This window comes from Gopherus evgoodei, chromosome 17 (assembly GCF_007399415.2).
Source record: "Gopherus evgoodei ecotype Sinaloan lineage chromosome 17, rGopEvg1_v1.p, whole genome shotgun sequence".
NCBI classification, from domain to species: Eukaryota; Metazoa; Chordata; order Testudines; family Testudinidae; genus Gopherus; species Gopherus evgoodei.
This window is the reverse complement of record NC_044338.1, coordinates 1,652,015-1,668,246: the sequence shown is the minus strand read 5'-3', so window position 1 is coordinate 1,668,246 and position 16,232 is coordinate 1,652,015. Positions and strand designations below refer to the sequence as shown.

Genomic DNA, 16,232 nt, shown 5'->3' with positions numbered 1-16,232 from the left:
ATGCTGCAGGTGTCTGGGATAGCATTACAGTCCCACCTCCCCTGGAAATTTCCACTACATGCATCTGACGAAGTGGGTTTTCACCCACGAAAACTCATGCTCCAAAACATCTGTCAGTCTATAAGGTGCCACAGGATTCTTTGCTGCTTATACCACCTCTGAAGTGACATTTATATTCTTCCACTTCAGTAATGTTGCATGAAAGTCAGTCTGTATGTAGGCTTCAAGCCACTCAAATTGTGCAAAGTGCCCCAAGTCTCCCAGAGAGCACTCGGTTACAAAACACAAGAGCCCACGAGTGGTTTTACAAAGTTTATTATCTCATCTGCCCAGCTCTTGGTGGATACCCTTTAGATTATTCCAATCTGAAAGGAAATAAAAGGAATGTTAAAGCCTGAACCCTGCCCACATGAAGATGTAGAACAGTGGCAATGAATCCATCTCCCCCCAAAAGCTGTAGTCCAATGCAAACATCCCATCTGCTATTCCTGCAGCATCTAATCCTGCCTATAACACACACGAGTAGACGAATATTTACCACAGAACAGCCTGGCACAGTAAGATGCACAACAGCCCTACTAAAATGCCTGTTACCCCCACTTCGGACCATCCTGTTTAAGAGAAACTTTCGTGGCAGGCCCCAAGGCTGGTTTGAGGGGCACCATGCTCCTATCCTGTCAGGACTAACTGCTCTTCCCCCAGCCCAGCAACAAAAATTCTACCAAGTGCCGGAAGTATCTGTATAATGTGTGGTGTTTTGGCATGTTCTACTCAACAGCTGGCAAGTCGTTGGACAGCTTAAGTTGTGTCAGAGAAGCTCTTTTAGAATAGAGCAAAGATTCATTCCCCTGTTAAGAGACTGTAAGGAAGATTTATAGAGCATGCGTCATCCCAAAATATTTCCCAGACCAACTACATATGATCACTGACCCCTGCTGCAATACAGCCCCTCTCCTTGGAGGAAAAGGGAATAAACATATATTCTTTGCCAGCAACCTCTATGCAACATTATTGGAGAGTAAGTGAGGAATTACTTCTCCAGCTGAAAGTGCTGGTTACATTAGGGAGGCAGAATGTTGGGCTGTGAGCATGACCAATACCTTCATTCTTAAGGGTGCCACTGAATGGTTAATGACAGAAGTGTCAACAAGGTTTTACACCTCAGCTAAGAGACAGCTATGAGCTTGTCTGCAGCCATGCAGAGCTCATGAATTTGCTCCAGAGCCATTTGTTCCTAGCTGCTGATCAATATCCCAGCGTCCCTGCATGAGTACATTTCTGATGGAAGCCAACGATAACATTACTGTTCAATTATGATACCTCTTCCCCTTCCTGTCATTTCTTATATAAGGTCAGGGTCAATAGCCACTTTAGTATAAAAACAGTCTAAAGGCTTAAGGCTTTTAAAGGCTCTAGCCCAGTGATGACTAAGAATTCTACTAAGAATCTGTGAGAAATTCAATTCCACATGGAGTGTAGGAATTACTGCCCTACTTCAGCACAGCGCCCCCGAGAATAACAGCCCTGATCTCAGCTGTATGTCAAAATGGTCTAGAGTAGAGGGCAGATGAAAGTGAGAAAATTCAAGAGTCTCTATTCTCACCTTGTTGGCTACATCCAATGCATCATAGTCTGGAGCAAGACGGACGTAAGCCTTCTTCTCACCATCAGGCCTACAATGAAGCATGAGGCATTAGTACCCACAACTCCTTATCTCTTTTCCAGTTGTGCATCACCACATTGTGCATCAGTGGTTCCTTTGAAAACATCACTGAACTCAGCTGAAGTCGTTTTCCATCATTTGCACAAAGAAATTCCCTTTGTTGCTCCCAAAAGAGCTGCTCAGATCAGCTGGCTGGTACGTCAGTACTGCAGTACTTACTGCTTTCAGCCAGTGATTACAATTTACATTCCACTATGACATGCTCAGATTCAAAGCAAAGACTGTACAACAAAATCATGACAGATCTTGAACTCTGCAACTCACACTATAACCTACAAACCAAACACTCATCTATAACTGTCTTTATATACAGCACTGAGAGGAAGCATATGAATGAATCCGAAAATTCAGATTTCTCTATATCATTAGAACCTTTCCCCCATCCCACACAGCTAGTCTTCTGGGTTCCAGTTCCACGCACCTGCTAGTTTCACTCAAGCCAGGTAAATTTTCCCTTAAGCTTTTAAACTTTTAAATCAATTATCTGCTTAAACACCATCCAAGGCACTTTGAAACATCTTACACCCACAAGTGCTTCATTTACCGGATCAATGTGTTGACCTTGGCCACGTCAATATCATACAGTTTCTTGACAGCCTGCTTGATCTGATGTTTGTTGGCCTTGACATCTACAATGAAGACCAGGGTGTTGTTATCCTCTATCTTCTTCATGGCTGACTCTGTGGTCAGAGGGAACTTGATAATGGCATAGTGGTCAAGCCTGTATGGGAGAAGCATCTGAGTTGTGTAACACTGGCAGCAGTGAGGTATGCTAGAGAAAGCTCCTTCACACTATAGCTCTAGGAAACATTTAGGGTACATCAGTCACTAGTAAGAGTGTAATCACAAGCTCTCAGACTTTGGTCGCATGGAATCATCATTTGCACCCCAAACGTCCATTACAAAGGCCAAGTCATTAAGAAAGCTGCCAAGACATTGTTATTTCAATTTCCAAAACACAGCTCTTCCATTCACTGAGACCAGTTTATGAGAAGTGGGACTGTTCTTAATGTTTCCTCTGAATACTGTGTGGGTGCCTCAGTTTCTGGTCAAGACTCTGTCTCCTGGCAATTAATGGCCCAGGCCCTTCCCTCCTGCAAGGTGATAGCTAAAGGTGTGGAAGAACAAAGATCAGGAGACCTCCTGGCCCAGGAAAGGAACTCAGCAGAGAGGGGCTGGAGGGGGGTTCAGTTTGGAGCTGGCTGGGAACAGGAAGTGAGGGCAGATGAGGTAGTCTGGTCACTGGGCCCCAGAATGGACCCAGCTGTGGGGTCCCGTTCTCTCTACCTACACACTGTTTTAAACTGTGTTTCTGTCACCTAATAACCCTCTTTTACTGGCTGGCTAAAAGTCACATCTGACTGCAAAGTGGGGGTACAGGACCCTCTGGCTTCCCCAGAACCCCACATGGGCAGACTCGCTGTACAAAGCGCACAGAGGGGCATATGCTAAATGCTCCAAGGTCAAACCCAGAAAGGTAAAGCCGTATAAGCTTCTTGCCCTAAAAACAGTCTGCTCCAAGGAAAGGAGGCTTCCCAAAGTCCTAACTGGCTTTGTGGGGAGCCATTCCAAAGCATCGCCCAGGAACTCCGTGACACAGTTCTACACTAGAAATCTGTTTGCAATGTTGCTTCAGTTTTTTGCAACATCTTTATACCAGCAAAAACCCTAGTGTGGATGAAGTTATACCAGTCAAAAAGTGCTTTTGTCAGCATAGCTTATTTCACTCACTTTTTTGCCATATAAACAGCAATTGCAATAGGTGCAACTAATCAACCTTTTCTAGTGTAGACTTAACCTAAAACTACTAGCTTGTATGTTACATATGATTCTCCAATATAAAGTTACATTTAACAAGTGAAGTATTTTTAAAAAGAAAAACTTGATACGATTATGACTAAAACCAAGCTGGCTTTAGATGAAGAAACTCAAGTGTGATGGAGATGGGGGGGGGGAGTGTCCAGACCGTTCACTGGATATACTGAAACAGATTTTAAAGAAAATGGACCACACCAACATACTTGTTCCTCCGAGGAGCACTCTTCCTAGGATATTTGGGCTGTCTCCGTAATCGTAAAGTTTTGGGCCTCCTGAAGGTGGGAGATGTCCTGATTTTCTTCTTCCTGTGACTGTGGACTCCTTTCAAAACGGCCTTTTTAGCCTTCAGAGCCTTGGATTTCGCCTCTGTCTTGGTGGGGACAGCTATAAAGAAAGGACTGGTTAGAGGAGGCTGGCAGCAGCAGGTCTGTTGGCCTTGACAAGAAGGGACTTTACACTCCCACCATCCCCACAGGTGCTGAAGATACATTCCGAACATTGGCAGGCTACTAGGCGCATCCTCAGACACAGGAACCCTTGGCAGGTCCTGGGGTGGAAATGAAGCCCCGCTCAGTGCAGGAGCGGAGAGTCAGTGACACTAACCCGCGTGGCTAGCGCGACACGAGACACCACACTCCCCGCAGCGATCAGAAGAGGCCGCCCTGGGAATGACAAGACGGAGACCTGGGGCGGGGCCGCCCCTCATTCTGCATCGTGACGTGCCTCAGCCGCACGCGAGACGGTCACGGCGCCCTCACGCCGCGCGTGGGCGCTGGTGCCGGCGCTGCCCGGCGGGAGCCGCGCGTGGGCCCCGCTCGAGTCCGCGCTGCCTCGCCACGTGGGATGCCCGGGCCCGGCCCCGCGGCAGAGCCGCCAGGCTCCCAGGGACCCCCCCGGGGGCGGGCGCTGGGCCTGGCCGGGAGCCCCCCGCACTGCGCGCTCGGCCCGGCCCGGCCCCGGGGGTCCCCGGCCAGGCGCACGTGGGGCGCAGGCCCCGCAGCAGGGAGCGGCAGAGCCAGGCGGCCGCGGTCCCCCCTCACCCTCCTTCTTCGCCTTCGGCGCCATCTTGGGAAAAGGGCCTGCGCGGCCGCCTCGCACGGGTTTATACCGCCCTCTCTCACGAGAGTAGGCACTAGCAACGCGAGATCACGCATGGCATGCCGGGAGTGGTAGTTCTCGTTCGAGAGCTAGACGGCAGAGTAGGCATGAGCATGCGCAGAAAAGTACCTGCGGGTGGTGCATATTGGGAGTTATAGTTTTTTATTACCTCAGCGTTTGTAATGTTTTATTAATATTAATATTAATATTTTGTTAATTAATAGTAGGGCTGTTGATTAATCACAGTTAACTCACCTGATTAACAAAAAATCATTATTAATTTTTAATTGGGATTAATTGCACTGTTAAACAATGGTTGGGTCATTACACTAATTGAATCTATTTCCCTATGTTAAGTTCTCCTCACACCTTCTATGGGTCATCTTAATTATCACTTCAAAAGTTTTTTTTCTCCTGATGATAATAGCTCATCTCAACTGATTAGACTCTTCCTGTTGGTATGCATACTTCCACCTTTTCATGTTCTCTGTATGTATAAATATCTCCTGTCTGTGTGTTCCATTCTGTGCATCTGAAGATGTGAGCTGTAGCCCAGGAAAGCTCATGCTGAAATAAATGTGTTAGTCTCTAAGGTGCCACAAGTACTCCTGTTCTTTTTGTGGATACAAACTAACATGGCTGCTACTCTGAAACCTGTTAAACAATAGAATACCAATTGAAATTTATTAAATATTTTGGATGTTTTTCTACATTTTCAAATATATTGATTTCTGGTGCAACACAGAATACAAATTGTACAGCTCTCACTTGATATTATTTTTATTATAAATATTTGCAATGTTAAAATGATAAAAGAAATAGTATTTTTCAATTCACCTCATACAACTACTGTACTGCAATCTCTTTATTGTGACTTACAAATTTAGATTTTTTTTATATAACTGCACTCAAAAACAAAACAATTTAAAACTTTAGAGCCTACAAGGCCACTCAGTCCTACTTCTTGTTCAGCCAATCACTCAGACAAACACGTTTATTTAAACTTAAACTTATTAAACTTATAATGCTGCCTGCTTCTTTACAATGTCACCAGAAAATGAGAACGGGCATTCACATGGCACTTTTGTAGCCAACCTTGCAAAGTACTTATGTGCCAGATATGCTAAACATTCATATGACACTTCATGCTTCAGCCACCATTCCAGAGGACATGCTTCCATGCTGATGATGCTTGTTAAAAAAAAAAATGCATTCATTAAATTTGTGATTTAACTCCTTGGGGGAGAATTGTATGTCTCCTGTTCTGTTTTTCCTGCATTCTGCCATATATTTCCTATTATAGCAGTCTTGGATGATGACCCAGCACATGTTCATGTTAAGAATACTTTCACTGCAGATTTCACAAAATGCAAAGAAGGTATCGATGTGAGAGTTCTAAAATTAGCTACAGCACTGGACCCAAGATTTAAGACTCTGAAGTGCCATCCAAAATCTGAGGGGGACAAGGTGTGGAGCATGCTTTCAGAAGTCTTAAAAGAACAACACTCCGATGCGGAAATTACAGAATCTGAACTACCAAAAAAAGAAAATCAACCTTCTGCTGGTGGCATGTAACTCAGATCATGAAAATGAACATGCGTTGGTCTGCACTGCTTTGGATGGTTATCAAGCAGAACCTGTCATCAGCATGGATGCATATCCTCTTGAATGGTGGTTTAAGCACAAAGAGACATGAATTTTAGCAAATCAGACATGTAAATTTATTGCAAAGCCAGCTACAATGTCTTGTGAACATCTGTTCTCATTTTCAGGTGACGTAAACAAGAAACTGGCAGCATTATCTCCTGTAAATGTAAACAAACTTGTTTGTCTTTAGCGAATGGCTGAACAAGAAATAGGACTGAGTGGACTTGTAGTTTCTAAAGTTTTACATTGTTTTATTTTTGAATGCAGTTATTTTTTGTACATAATTATACATTTGTAAGTTCAACTTTCATGATAAAGAGACTGCACTACAGTACTTCTATGAGGTGAATTGAAAAAATACTATTTCTTTTGTTTTTTACAGTGCAAATATTTGTAATAAAAATAAATATAAAGTGAGCACTGTACGCTTTGTTTTCTGTGTTGTAATTGACATAAATATATTTGAAAATGTAGAAAACATCCAAAATACTTAAATAAATGGTATTCTGTTATTGTTTAACAGCATGATTAATCATGCAATTAATCACAATTAATTTTTTTAATTGTGATTAATTTTAATAGCTTGACAGACCTAATTCATAGTTTAATATTTTGTATCTTATTAAACACCTTCCATCCAGGAGTTCCAAAACAGGTTACAAATGAATGGTATATGGGGTAGTGACATTTCTAATCACATATTGAAATTCAGTACATCTAATAATTAAAAGTGTTAATACAAATATTTTTTAAATATAATAAGATACAAGTTGACATTGCTTCAGAGGGAGTGAACAGAACATGGCAATTTATTGAGTGATTCATCCCCTGTCATCACTCAATAAAAGAGGAGAGGCTGGGGGAACTGGGTTTCTTTAGTCTGCAGAAGAGAAGAATGAGGAGGGATTTGATAGCTGCTTTCAGCTACCTGAAGGGGGTTCCAAAGAGCATGGAGCTAGGCTGTTCTCAGTGGTGGCAGATGACAGAACAAGGAGCAATGGTCTCAAGTTGCAGTGGGGGCAGGACTGGTGCTAGGGGTTTGAGCGCCCTAGGCAGACGGCAATTTCGCCACCCTGCGGGCTGGTCCTGCGGCTCCGGTGGAGCTGCCGCAGTGGTGCCTGCGGAGGGTCCGGTGCTCCGTGGCTCTGGTGGAGCTGCCGCTGTGGTGCCTGCAGGTGGTCCACCGGAGCCGTGCGAGCATCCGACCGTCCGCAGGCATGACTGCAGCAGCTCCACTGGAGCTGCAGACCAACGGACCCTCCGCAGGCACCACTGCAGCAGCTCCACTGAAGCCGCCTGCCGCCCCCTCCGGCAAAATGGCGCCCACCATTTATTCTGGTGCCCTAGGCGATTGCCTAGGCTACCTAAATGGTAGCGCCAGCCGTGGGTGGGGGAGGTCTAGGTTGGATATTAGGAAACACTATTTCACTAGGAGGGTGGTGAAGCACTGGAATGGGTTCCCTAGGGAGGTGCTGGAATCTCCATCCTTAGAGGTTTTTAAGGCACGGCCTGACAAAGCCCTGGTTGGGATGATTTAGCTGGGGCTGGTCCTGCTTTGAGCAGGAGGTTGGACTGATACCTGCTGAGGTCCCTTCCAAGCCTAGTGTTCTATGATGCTATGCTCCAGCACTTCCAGCAGGCAGGGTTAGGGATTGGGGGGGGGGGTGCATCCCTGAACATCTTGGCTAATAGCAGAGGCCTGAGCAGGGGCCTGGATGGCTGCTGCCCCCAGAGAGCAGCACTGGCTCGGCCACGCAGCCGCCTGGGAGCCTCTCCCATCGCAGCCGGGCTGTGCAGGGCAGCGCTGCCTCCCCGTCCAGGGCTCCTCTCTGGCCGGCTCTTACTCGCCCCTGCTCCGGCCGCTTGTTCTGCAGCGCTGGCAGCCGGAGCCCGCTGGCTGCCCGGGAGAACAGACGGGCCCGCTGCCCATGTACTCGGGAGGGGCGAGGTCGGGACGTCCCGCCGGAGAACCGGGCCGGATGCTGTGCGGGGGGCTCTGCCTGCCCCCGCCCCCCAGAGCCTCAGCCTATGAGTCATTCACCAGGAGCAGCTGCCGCGGAAAGGAGCCCAGCCGCCTGCCAGCCCCGCCGGAGCCCCCCATGCGAAAGGTACGGAGGGGCCGGGGCGCCCCCGCCCCAGCACTAGCTACAGCCAGAAGCCGGCGGGAAGAGCCAGCTCCGCGGCATCCCGGGGGGAGAAGGGGCGGCCCGGCCCCGGGGGGGGCGGCGGGGACATCCCGGGGGGGCGGCCCGGCCCCGAGGGGGGGCGGCGGGGAAAGGGAGGGAGAGGAGACATCTCGGGGGGGCGGGCCGGCCCCTGGGGGGGGGCGGCGGGGAGAGGGGACATCCCGGGGGCGGCCCAGCGGGGTATCTGTGCAGCACCCGGGGTGCATTTTGCGCCGCGGTGCCCGTTGCCCGGGTTCTCCCCCGGCCCCACGTGTCCCGGCCCCGCTCCCAGCCTCGGAGCCGCTGCCCGCGCAGCCCCTGGAATTTCCGGGGATCAGGTTACCTTCCCCTCCCCCGAAATGCAGCTCATCGCCGGAGCCGCCCCCGAGCTCCCCGCAGCCCGAAGGCGCCGCTGGTGCGGGTGAGTGAGCGCAGGGGGGTCGGGAGGCTTCCTGGGTTGGGTCCTGCCCCCGCCAGAGCCCCTTGGGGAGCCCGCCCCCTTGCCAGATGCATCCCTCCTAGTCCTGTGGCTGGGTGCCCAGGAGCCCCGGGTAGTGACTGCAGGGTGCTGGGTTCCAGGAGGCTCCGGCCTCAAGGCCCCTTCCCCAGCTGGGTAGCCTGCAGCGTCCCCCCCAGTAGCCAGTCCAGACTAGACAGCGCCCGGCGGGGGTAGGGCTAGCCCAGGCCCTGCCAAGCTGGTGCTTAGCTCAGTCTGGCCCTGAGAACTGTGCCAGGCCAGCTGGGCAGAGGTGCAGCCCCACACGTCAGCTTGTCTGAAGCCCGCTGGGGAGCCAAGCCCCTTCTAGCTTGTGGGGCTTCCCTGATAAGGCCGAGGTTCGGCTGCACCTCTCTAGTGCACCCATCAACACGGCTCCGAAGGAGAAACGAGACCAAAGAAAGCCGCTGCTGTGAATGATTACAACCCTGACCGGCTTCTTGGTGGCCCCAGCCAGCCATTTAGCCTGGCCTCTCTCCGGGCAGCGCTGGAGTGAACTAGCAAGCGATTGTCATGCTCCAGAAAGCAGACAAGGAGCGTTGGCTGCAGAACAAACCGTGAGGATGGAGCTGCAGGAGAGCTCTGCCTTGGATGCTGTCCAACGAGCCACACAGTCAGCAACCCGCTGTGCTGGCCCAGGGACCCCTGCAGGTAGCCACAGAACCCAGAGTAGGAGCTGTGTCTGGGGAGCCAGGGAATGGCTTCAAGCCCTTCTCTGTACCACATGGCACTCTGGGAAGCTGCAGCTCAGGCCGAGGCCCAGGTGAAATCTCCCCAGGTGCTAGGAAAGGCCCTTCAGTACCAGAGGCACAGGCAGGAATGCAGTGTCCATGCAGAGGCTCTGGGAGACACTCCCGGTACGGCCCTTCTCCACCAGCCTGATGTCTCGCTGTGGCTCCTTGAGTCAGGCAGGAAGATTTCCTTCAACAGAGCGTTGGAGTAGGCCAGGCTCCCTGCCCCGCCCCAACTCTCCCTGCCCTTCAAGCCAAGATTCACAGCTGTCACCTGCCGCCAGCTCGGGCACTTTCTTTCCCTGGTGGGCACCCCATAGCCTGGCACAGATTGGCCAGAACTGGCCAATGCTGCAGTGTCCCCCAGGCACACTGTGGGGCTCTAGGGTCTCCACAATGAATAGCAAAGAAACCAGCCCAGAGCCAGGGCTGCAGGTGGCCAGCATGCTGCTGCTAGAGACCACAATCAAGCCATGGAACTGGCCGTGCAGCTGGCCTTGGAGATCGCACTGTGCATTGCTCCAGCGATCCCCACGCCACTCTCCATTGCTCACACCTCTGCAGGAAATAGGAGGGCAGCTGCAATCTGCTCCACGTGGTGCTGCGCTTCTGGCAAGTTGGCTGTGGTTGGGCAAAGGCTGGGCTGCCCTGAATATGTTGGCTGTGCCCATGGCGAGGAGAAGGGTCAGAAGGCCAGCCCCAGCAGTGCCAGGCTTGGGGGACTTGCTGCCAGCTCCCCTCTCCCTGCCCGTTGTGCTGGAATCCCACAGGAGGTGTTTCAAAGCTGCAGTCAGCAAATGGGGAGGAGAGAAACCTCCATCAAACCTTCTCCCCCGCTAGGTTTGGGTGCCTGGGTTCTCCCCAGTGAAGTCGGGCTCCAAATGATGAGCGTGCTAGCACCCGTCCGGAGGGACCGGATCATTGCGGAGCTGCCTCAGGTAAGCATGCCAGTGCTTCAAGGCGGGGCCTTTGCATGGGGCCAGGGGAGGGTGATGGATACCCATGGGGGCCCAACGGTGGAAGAGTATCAGAGCCAGGAGAGGAGCCAAGCTCTCCGGGTTCTGCTGCACCTGGGAAGCATAAGCTGGGGGGATTGTTGGGGGTGCTGAGCGGATTCTCCCCAGCTTGTCCTTGGCCTGGCTGAGGTGGTGCTATAGAGAAGCTGTTGGCATTTCCTCTGCCAGCTCCCTCCCCCTCAGCTGGGAATGCTCTGTGTGTGGTCCCTGCCCCAGGCCATCCATCGAGCTAGGGAAGTCACAGGGCACTGGCCCTTCCGGTCGGGCATCCCCTCGGGCTGTCTTTTGGGGAGCCATTAGCAGGCACTGCCGACTCTCTGGCTCACTTCCCAGGAGCTGCCAGCTCACTGTCTGTGCTCCCATTTCAGTGCTTTCACAAAGAGGCCGCCCTCCATTCGCGCTCCAGCTTTCATCCCCAAGTAACCGGCGCCTGCCAGGAGCAGCGAACGGGGACAGTGGGGTAAGCCGGGCTGGGCCGCGGGGCACACAGAACCCTCGCCCCGGGGAACTCCCACCTCCCAGGAAGGAACAGCGCCCTTTAAGGACTCCCGGCAGACAGCAGCATTCCCCAGATCCTGGGCCACTGGTTCCAGGAACTCATCACGACTGCCCTGAGCCAGCACAGGCCCGAGCCCTGTTTGATGCCAGGGGCAGCCCTGCGCTGGGGGAGTTTTCTGAATGGAATGGAACTGAATCAGGCTGCTTTGGTTTTTCACAGCAGCCAGGGAGGGCTGAGCAGTGTCTCTTTAAGAGCCCTGCGTGCTGGAGTGTGGCTGGAGCTTACTCACATCGCAGGAATGTGCTGGGAAGGAGGTGGGGGTCCTGCCTTGGACTGAGACTCCTAGTGCCTCAGGGAAGCACTTCTCCGCTGGGCTGATTCCCAGAGAAATGAGATGGGTTGGCCTGAAATCCCCCAGGAGCCAGAGCAGCCAGGCAGAGAGAGCGCTGTGCATCCTTGCCTCCCTCTGGCTCAGCAGTGGAGGCCCAGCTCAGAGCTGCGTGCTCGGAGGGCTGTGCCCAAGCCTGTGGCAGTGAGCAGCTGGGAGGAGGGGCCCAGAGCAGAGCAACCGCCTTGCCTGTAATTTGGACTTGCTGCTCGAGGTGATTCGAGGTCTCAGGGGGCGGCTCTGGGGAGATGCCATGCAATGGCTCCCCCGCACAGCGGGCAGTGCAACGGGCACCATCTGAGCCTGAAGGCTAGCCGCTGCCAGTTCTCCAGCATTGCGGTGCTGGTCCCGACTCTGTGACCAGGGGTTGCTCCCCATTGCTGCTGCCCCAAGACTCGACTCGGAGTCTCCTAAAGTCCCCTTGCAAAGTGCCCAGCCTGCCGTGCCGTGGGCAAGTGGCTCTGGAGCCTGCCGTTCATCTGGCCTTCCTGTTGGACGGAGTCTGTGGGAAGCTGCGGCCAGGTCCAATGTCCAGATCGGTAAAAGCAAAAGGGCTAGGAGCAGTGGAGTGGGGTGCACAGGGGGAGCAGCAGGGCAGGGTGCACAGGGGGAGCGGCGGGTGGGGTGTGCGGGGGAAGCAGCGGGGCAGGGTGATTGGGGGGACTAGTGGGATGGGGTGCATGGGGGAAGAAATGGGGTGTCCAGGGAGAGCAGCGGGACAAGGTGCGCAGGGGGAGCGGCGGGGCGGGGTGCGCAGGGAGAGCAGCAGGGCAAGGTGCACGGGGGGAACGGTGGGGTGGGGTGCATGGGGGGAGCAGCAGGGCAGGGTGCGCAGGGGGAGCGGCAGGGCAGGGTGCATGGGGGGAGCGGCAGGGCGGGGTGCACGGGGGGAGCAGCGGGTGGGGTGTGCGGGGGAAGCAGCGAGGCAGGGTGAGTGGGGGGACTAGTGGGACGGGGTGCATGGGGGAAGAAATGGGGTGTGCAGGGAGAGCAGCGGGACAAGGTGCGCAGGGGGAGCGGCGGGGCAGGGAGAGGAAGGTGAGGTTCAGGTTTCCAAGTAGGCTGCTTTTGACAAACATGTGGAGGAGGCTAATTGCCTGGACTCGTTAGCTTCCTGAGCAGATGGAGGAGCCTGCCTGGGTGTCTGAGGTTACCAGGAGACAGCTGCTCCGGTGATCACTCATTACCCCAGGGGAAGCTGGCATGCACTGGGAACGGGCAGGGAGCCCTGGGAGCACCAGCCCAGCACGGCGGCGAGTACAAGCCACTGGAGACACCAAAGTGTCCCACGGCACCTGGGGGGAGGCTGCTGGCCCGGCCCCCAGCTGTGGGAGCTAGCACTGCCTGCTGCAGTGATCTGAGGCCCATCCTGGGTGGGGGCCAGGAGCTCACAGCTGACATGCCCGGCTCTCCCCAGCAGGTTTAAGATCTCCAAGATCATCGTGGTGGGAGACCTGTCAGTGGGCAAGACCTGCTTAATCAACCGGTAGGTGGGGCTGACTGGGGGTGGGCGGGGCTGCGCTGCCAGGGCCCGGGAAGGGCAAAGGGCCCCTCTCTGGGAGCGGGGAAGCGTCATTTATTATCTCAGGGCCAGGCCCCACTGCCCAAACATGTAGGAAACGCGGTCCCTGTTCTCCGGGGCTATGGGGAGTCACCCACTGGTATAGACTGTTCCAGACATACCTGATCCCCAGGCTGGCCCCCTAGCCCCTGAGTCGGAGCTATGGGGTGTCCCCACTTCCCATTTTCTCCTGGCGCTGCTTTAGGGGGCTTTTCAGGGAGGTTTGGCTGGGAATGCGTTGACTTGTCCAAGAGCAGGCTCAGGGTCTGGCCTCCTGAGGCTATGCAGAGCTCGGGCTGTTTATTGTTTGGGTGAGAGATGTCCCAGGAGAATCCAGCTGAGCAGTTTTCCCCTGGTCAGTACAGAACTAATACCCCATCGTGGGCTGCTCAGGGCCTGGCTCCCCGAATCCTCCCTTCGCATTTCGCTAGACACAGACTGTTCCTTCACTTCCTCTCCCAAACAGGTATCTCACTGGGGATCAGCTGGTACCCAGCTGCTGTGTCCCACCCAAGAGGGGATTGCATTTCAGTGGCAGGTCCCTGCCTCCCTGGCAGGAAGCCCCAGGGGGCCGGCCCTTTGTATGCTGACCCCTCAGCTCCACCGGCTGGGTCTCCCCCACAGGTTCTGCAAGGACACATTCGATAAGAACTACAAGGCGACCATCGGGGTGGACTTCGAGATGGAGCGCTTTGAGGTGCTTGGTGTCCCCTTCAGCTTACAGCTGTGAGTACCGGCTCACCCCAGGCTGCTGAGCCCTCCCGCCACAGCCACACTAACCCGCTGCCCCCCTCTCCCCCAGGTGGGACACAGCTGGCCAGGAGAGGTTCAAGTGCATCGCATCCACCTACTACCGTGGAGCACAAGGTGAGGAGCCAGGGTCCAGGAGTGTGCGGGGTGCCGAGAGCCAGAGACTTGTACCCCGGTCCTAAACGAACAGCCTGCTGCAACAAACCCTGCTGCAACACGCACGCCGCCCTGCTGCAACAAACCCTCCCGTAACACGCACGCCGCCCTGCTGGCAACCCTCCTGTAACACGCACGCCGCCCCACTGCAACAAACCCTCCCGTAACACGCACGCCGCCCCACTGCAACAAACCCTCCCGTAACACGCACGACGCCCCGCTGCAGCAAACCCTCCCGTAACACGCACGCCACCCTGTCGGCAACCCTCCTGTAACACGCACGCCGCCCCGCTGCAGCAAACCCTCCCGTACCACGTACGCCGCCCCGCTGCAGCAAACCCTCCCGTAACACGCATGCCACCCCGCTGCAACAAACCCTCCCATAACACGCACGCCGCCCTGCGGGCAACCCTACCGTAACACGCACGCCGCCCTGCGGGCAACCCTACCGTAACACGCACACCGCCCTGCTGGCAACTCTACCATTACATGCACGCCACCCTGCTGGCAACCCTCCTGTAACACACGTGCGGCCCTTCCGGCAACCCTACTGTAACACACACGCCGCCCTGCCGGCAACACTACCATAACAAACACACGGCCCTGCCATCACACACATGCTGCCCTACTGGCAACCCTACCATAACACACCTGCGGCCCTTCCAGCAACCCTACCGTAACACACACACAGCCATACCATCACAAATATGCCGCCCTGCCAGCAACTCTACTGTAACAATCGGCCCTACCATAACAAACACGCCGCCCTGCCAGCAACCCTATCATAACACACACACGCCCTACCATCACACACACACCACCCTTCCATAACAATCTGGCCCCTGCAGGCCCAGTGCGAACTATCAGCCCTACACCAAGCACAGGCTTTTGCTCTCAATAACAAGCACACAGGGTTTGTGGGCTCCCCCGAGCCCCCATCTCTCACCTCCTCTTGCTCTCCCCCCAGCGATAGTGATTGTGTTCGATGTGAACGACGTGGCGTCTCTAGCGCACACCAGGTATGGTAACGCCAGCTCAGAGGGTGAAGGGATTCTTCTTGCAGGGAGGGGGACTGGCTTCCGGGGGCAGGGGTGACGGCAGTGTAGGGTGGGGACCTGGGGGAGAAGCGAGCGGGTGGGGGGGGGGTGGGGGGCGATGGCAGCCATGGGGGCCTGGACAGAGGGGAGGGAGGATGGCAGCCAGCAGAACCAAAGGGCAGGGTGGGGAGTGGGGTTTGTAACTGACAAGTGGGGATTTCTAGATGTCTGCCTGGGGGAGGTGCTGGAGGAGATGCAGGGGGCTGGGGCCTGTGGTGGGGAATTCGAGGCATAAAGGGACAGGCTGTAGGTCAGGGTGTCGGGGTTGGGTGCAGGCACTGGGCCATGTGGAGACTGAGGGTAGGGCTGAGCTGGGGGGCTGCTTGCTGCCATCCCTGGGGCCAGGCTGAGTGGGCATCTGTCTCTGTGGAAGTCTCACAGCCCAGGGCCCTGCCTGCCTCCCCGGCTAATGGCCTCTCTCCCAATTCAGGCAGTGACTGGCCGACGCCCTGAAGGAGAACGACCCCTCCAATGTGATCCTCTTCCTGGTGGGCTCGAAGAAGGATCTGAGTGTGAGTGTGGGTCCCAGCCCCCCCAAGCTGAATGGTTCTTGCCGGGGAGAGCCTGGGGCCACCCCTCATTGTCCTCGGGGGGCTCAACTCAGCAAACTCCCTAGGACAGAGCCCTGGGGTCGATCTAGGCCATGGAGCTGCCTTCCATCCCCCGTCTGTCCTAGGCAGCCCCCAGGAGCCATCCCCCCAGCACCCTATGGGCCCCTGCCATTGGGCCGGCCTCAGGCGGTGACCGCCCGTCTCCTCCCGCAGCCGCCTGCGCAGTACAGCCTCATGGAGAGAGACGCCATCAAGGTGGCCAAGGAGATGCAGGCGGAGTACTGGGCTGTCTCCTCGCTCACCGGTGAGTGCCCTCGCCTCGGCTCCCACGGGGCAGGCTGTGATGAGGGGTGCTCAGAGGGGAGAGGTGCCCCTGGCTGCTGCCTCTCTCGGCCCCCTAGAGTGGAGGCCTGGTGCCCCCAGGTCTGAAGCATAGCCCAGGATTCCCAGCTGGCATCCCTGTTGAGGGGTCTGACCACCCTTTCCCCTTCCCACCCCCCAGCTCTGCATTCCTGCCCCCAGGCCTCCTCTCTGCA

General features: G+C 54.8%; 2 protein-coding genes and 2 non-coding genes across 5 annotated transcripts; 1 reads left to right on the top strand and 3 right to left on the bottom strand.

Annotated features, from left to right (window-relative positions):
• Positions 1 to 299: 299 nt before the first annotated feature.
• Positions 300 to 4,689, bottom strand: RPL23A (ribosomal protein L23a). The gene is made up of 5 exons (XM_030536780.1): positions 4,582 to 4,689; positions 3,745 to 3,925; positions 2,268 to 2,444; positions 1,604 to 1,673; positions 300 to 365 (listed from the first exon to the last, which is right to left on the bottom strand). Exons 1-5 carry the CDS (start codon positions 4,604 to 4,606, stop codon positions 351 to 353), a joined length of 468 nt encoding a protein of 155 aa, XP_030392640.1. The 5' UTR covers positions 4,607 to 4,689; the 3' UTR covers positions 300 to 350.
• LOC115636728 lies at positions 1,743 to 1,807 on the bottom strand. The gene has a single exon (XR_003997025.1). It is a non-coding gene; the product is annotated as a small nucleolar RNA SNORD42 (small nucleolar RNA).
• Positions 2,539 to 2,611, bottom strand: LOC115636729. Its single transcript, XR_003997026.1, has one exon. It is a non-coding gene; the product is annotated as a small nucleolar RNA Z17 (small nucleolar RNA).
• A 3,320-nt stretch (positions 4,690 to 8,009) lies between the features above and the next one.
• On the top strand, positions 8,010 to 15,657 carry RAB34 (RAB34, member RAS oncogene family). 2 transcript variants are annotated; one of them, XM_030536924.1, is made up of 7 exons: positions 8,010 to 8,394; positions 10,519 to 10,616; positions 11,063 to 11,154; positions 12,999 to 13,067; positions 13,945 to 14,009; positions 15,016 to 15,067; positions 15,576 to 15,657. In XM_030536924.1, the coding sequence occupies exons 2-7, from the start codon at positions 10,560 to 10,562 to the stop codon at positions 15,580 to 15,582; spliced, it is 342 nt and encodes a 113-aa protein (XP_030392784.1). In that variant the 5' UTR covers positions 8,010 to 8,394; positions 10,519 to 10,559; the 3' UTR covers positions 15,583 to 15,657. The 2 variants fall into 2 exon arrangements, with proteins under 2 accessions (XP_030392784.1, XP_030392785.1); XM_030536925.1 differs by having other exon boundaries at positions 8,015 to 8,394; positions 13,002 to 13,067.
• Positions 15,658 to 16,232: the final 575 nt, after the last annotated feature.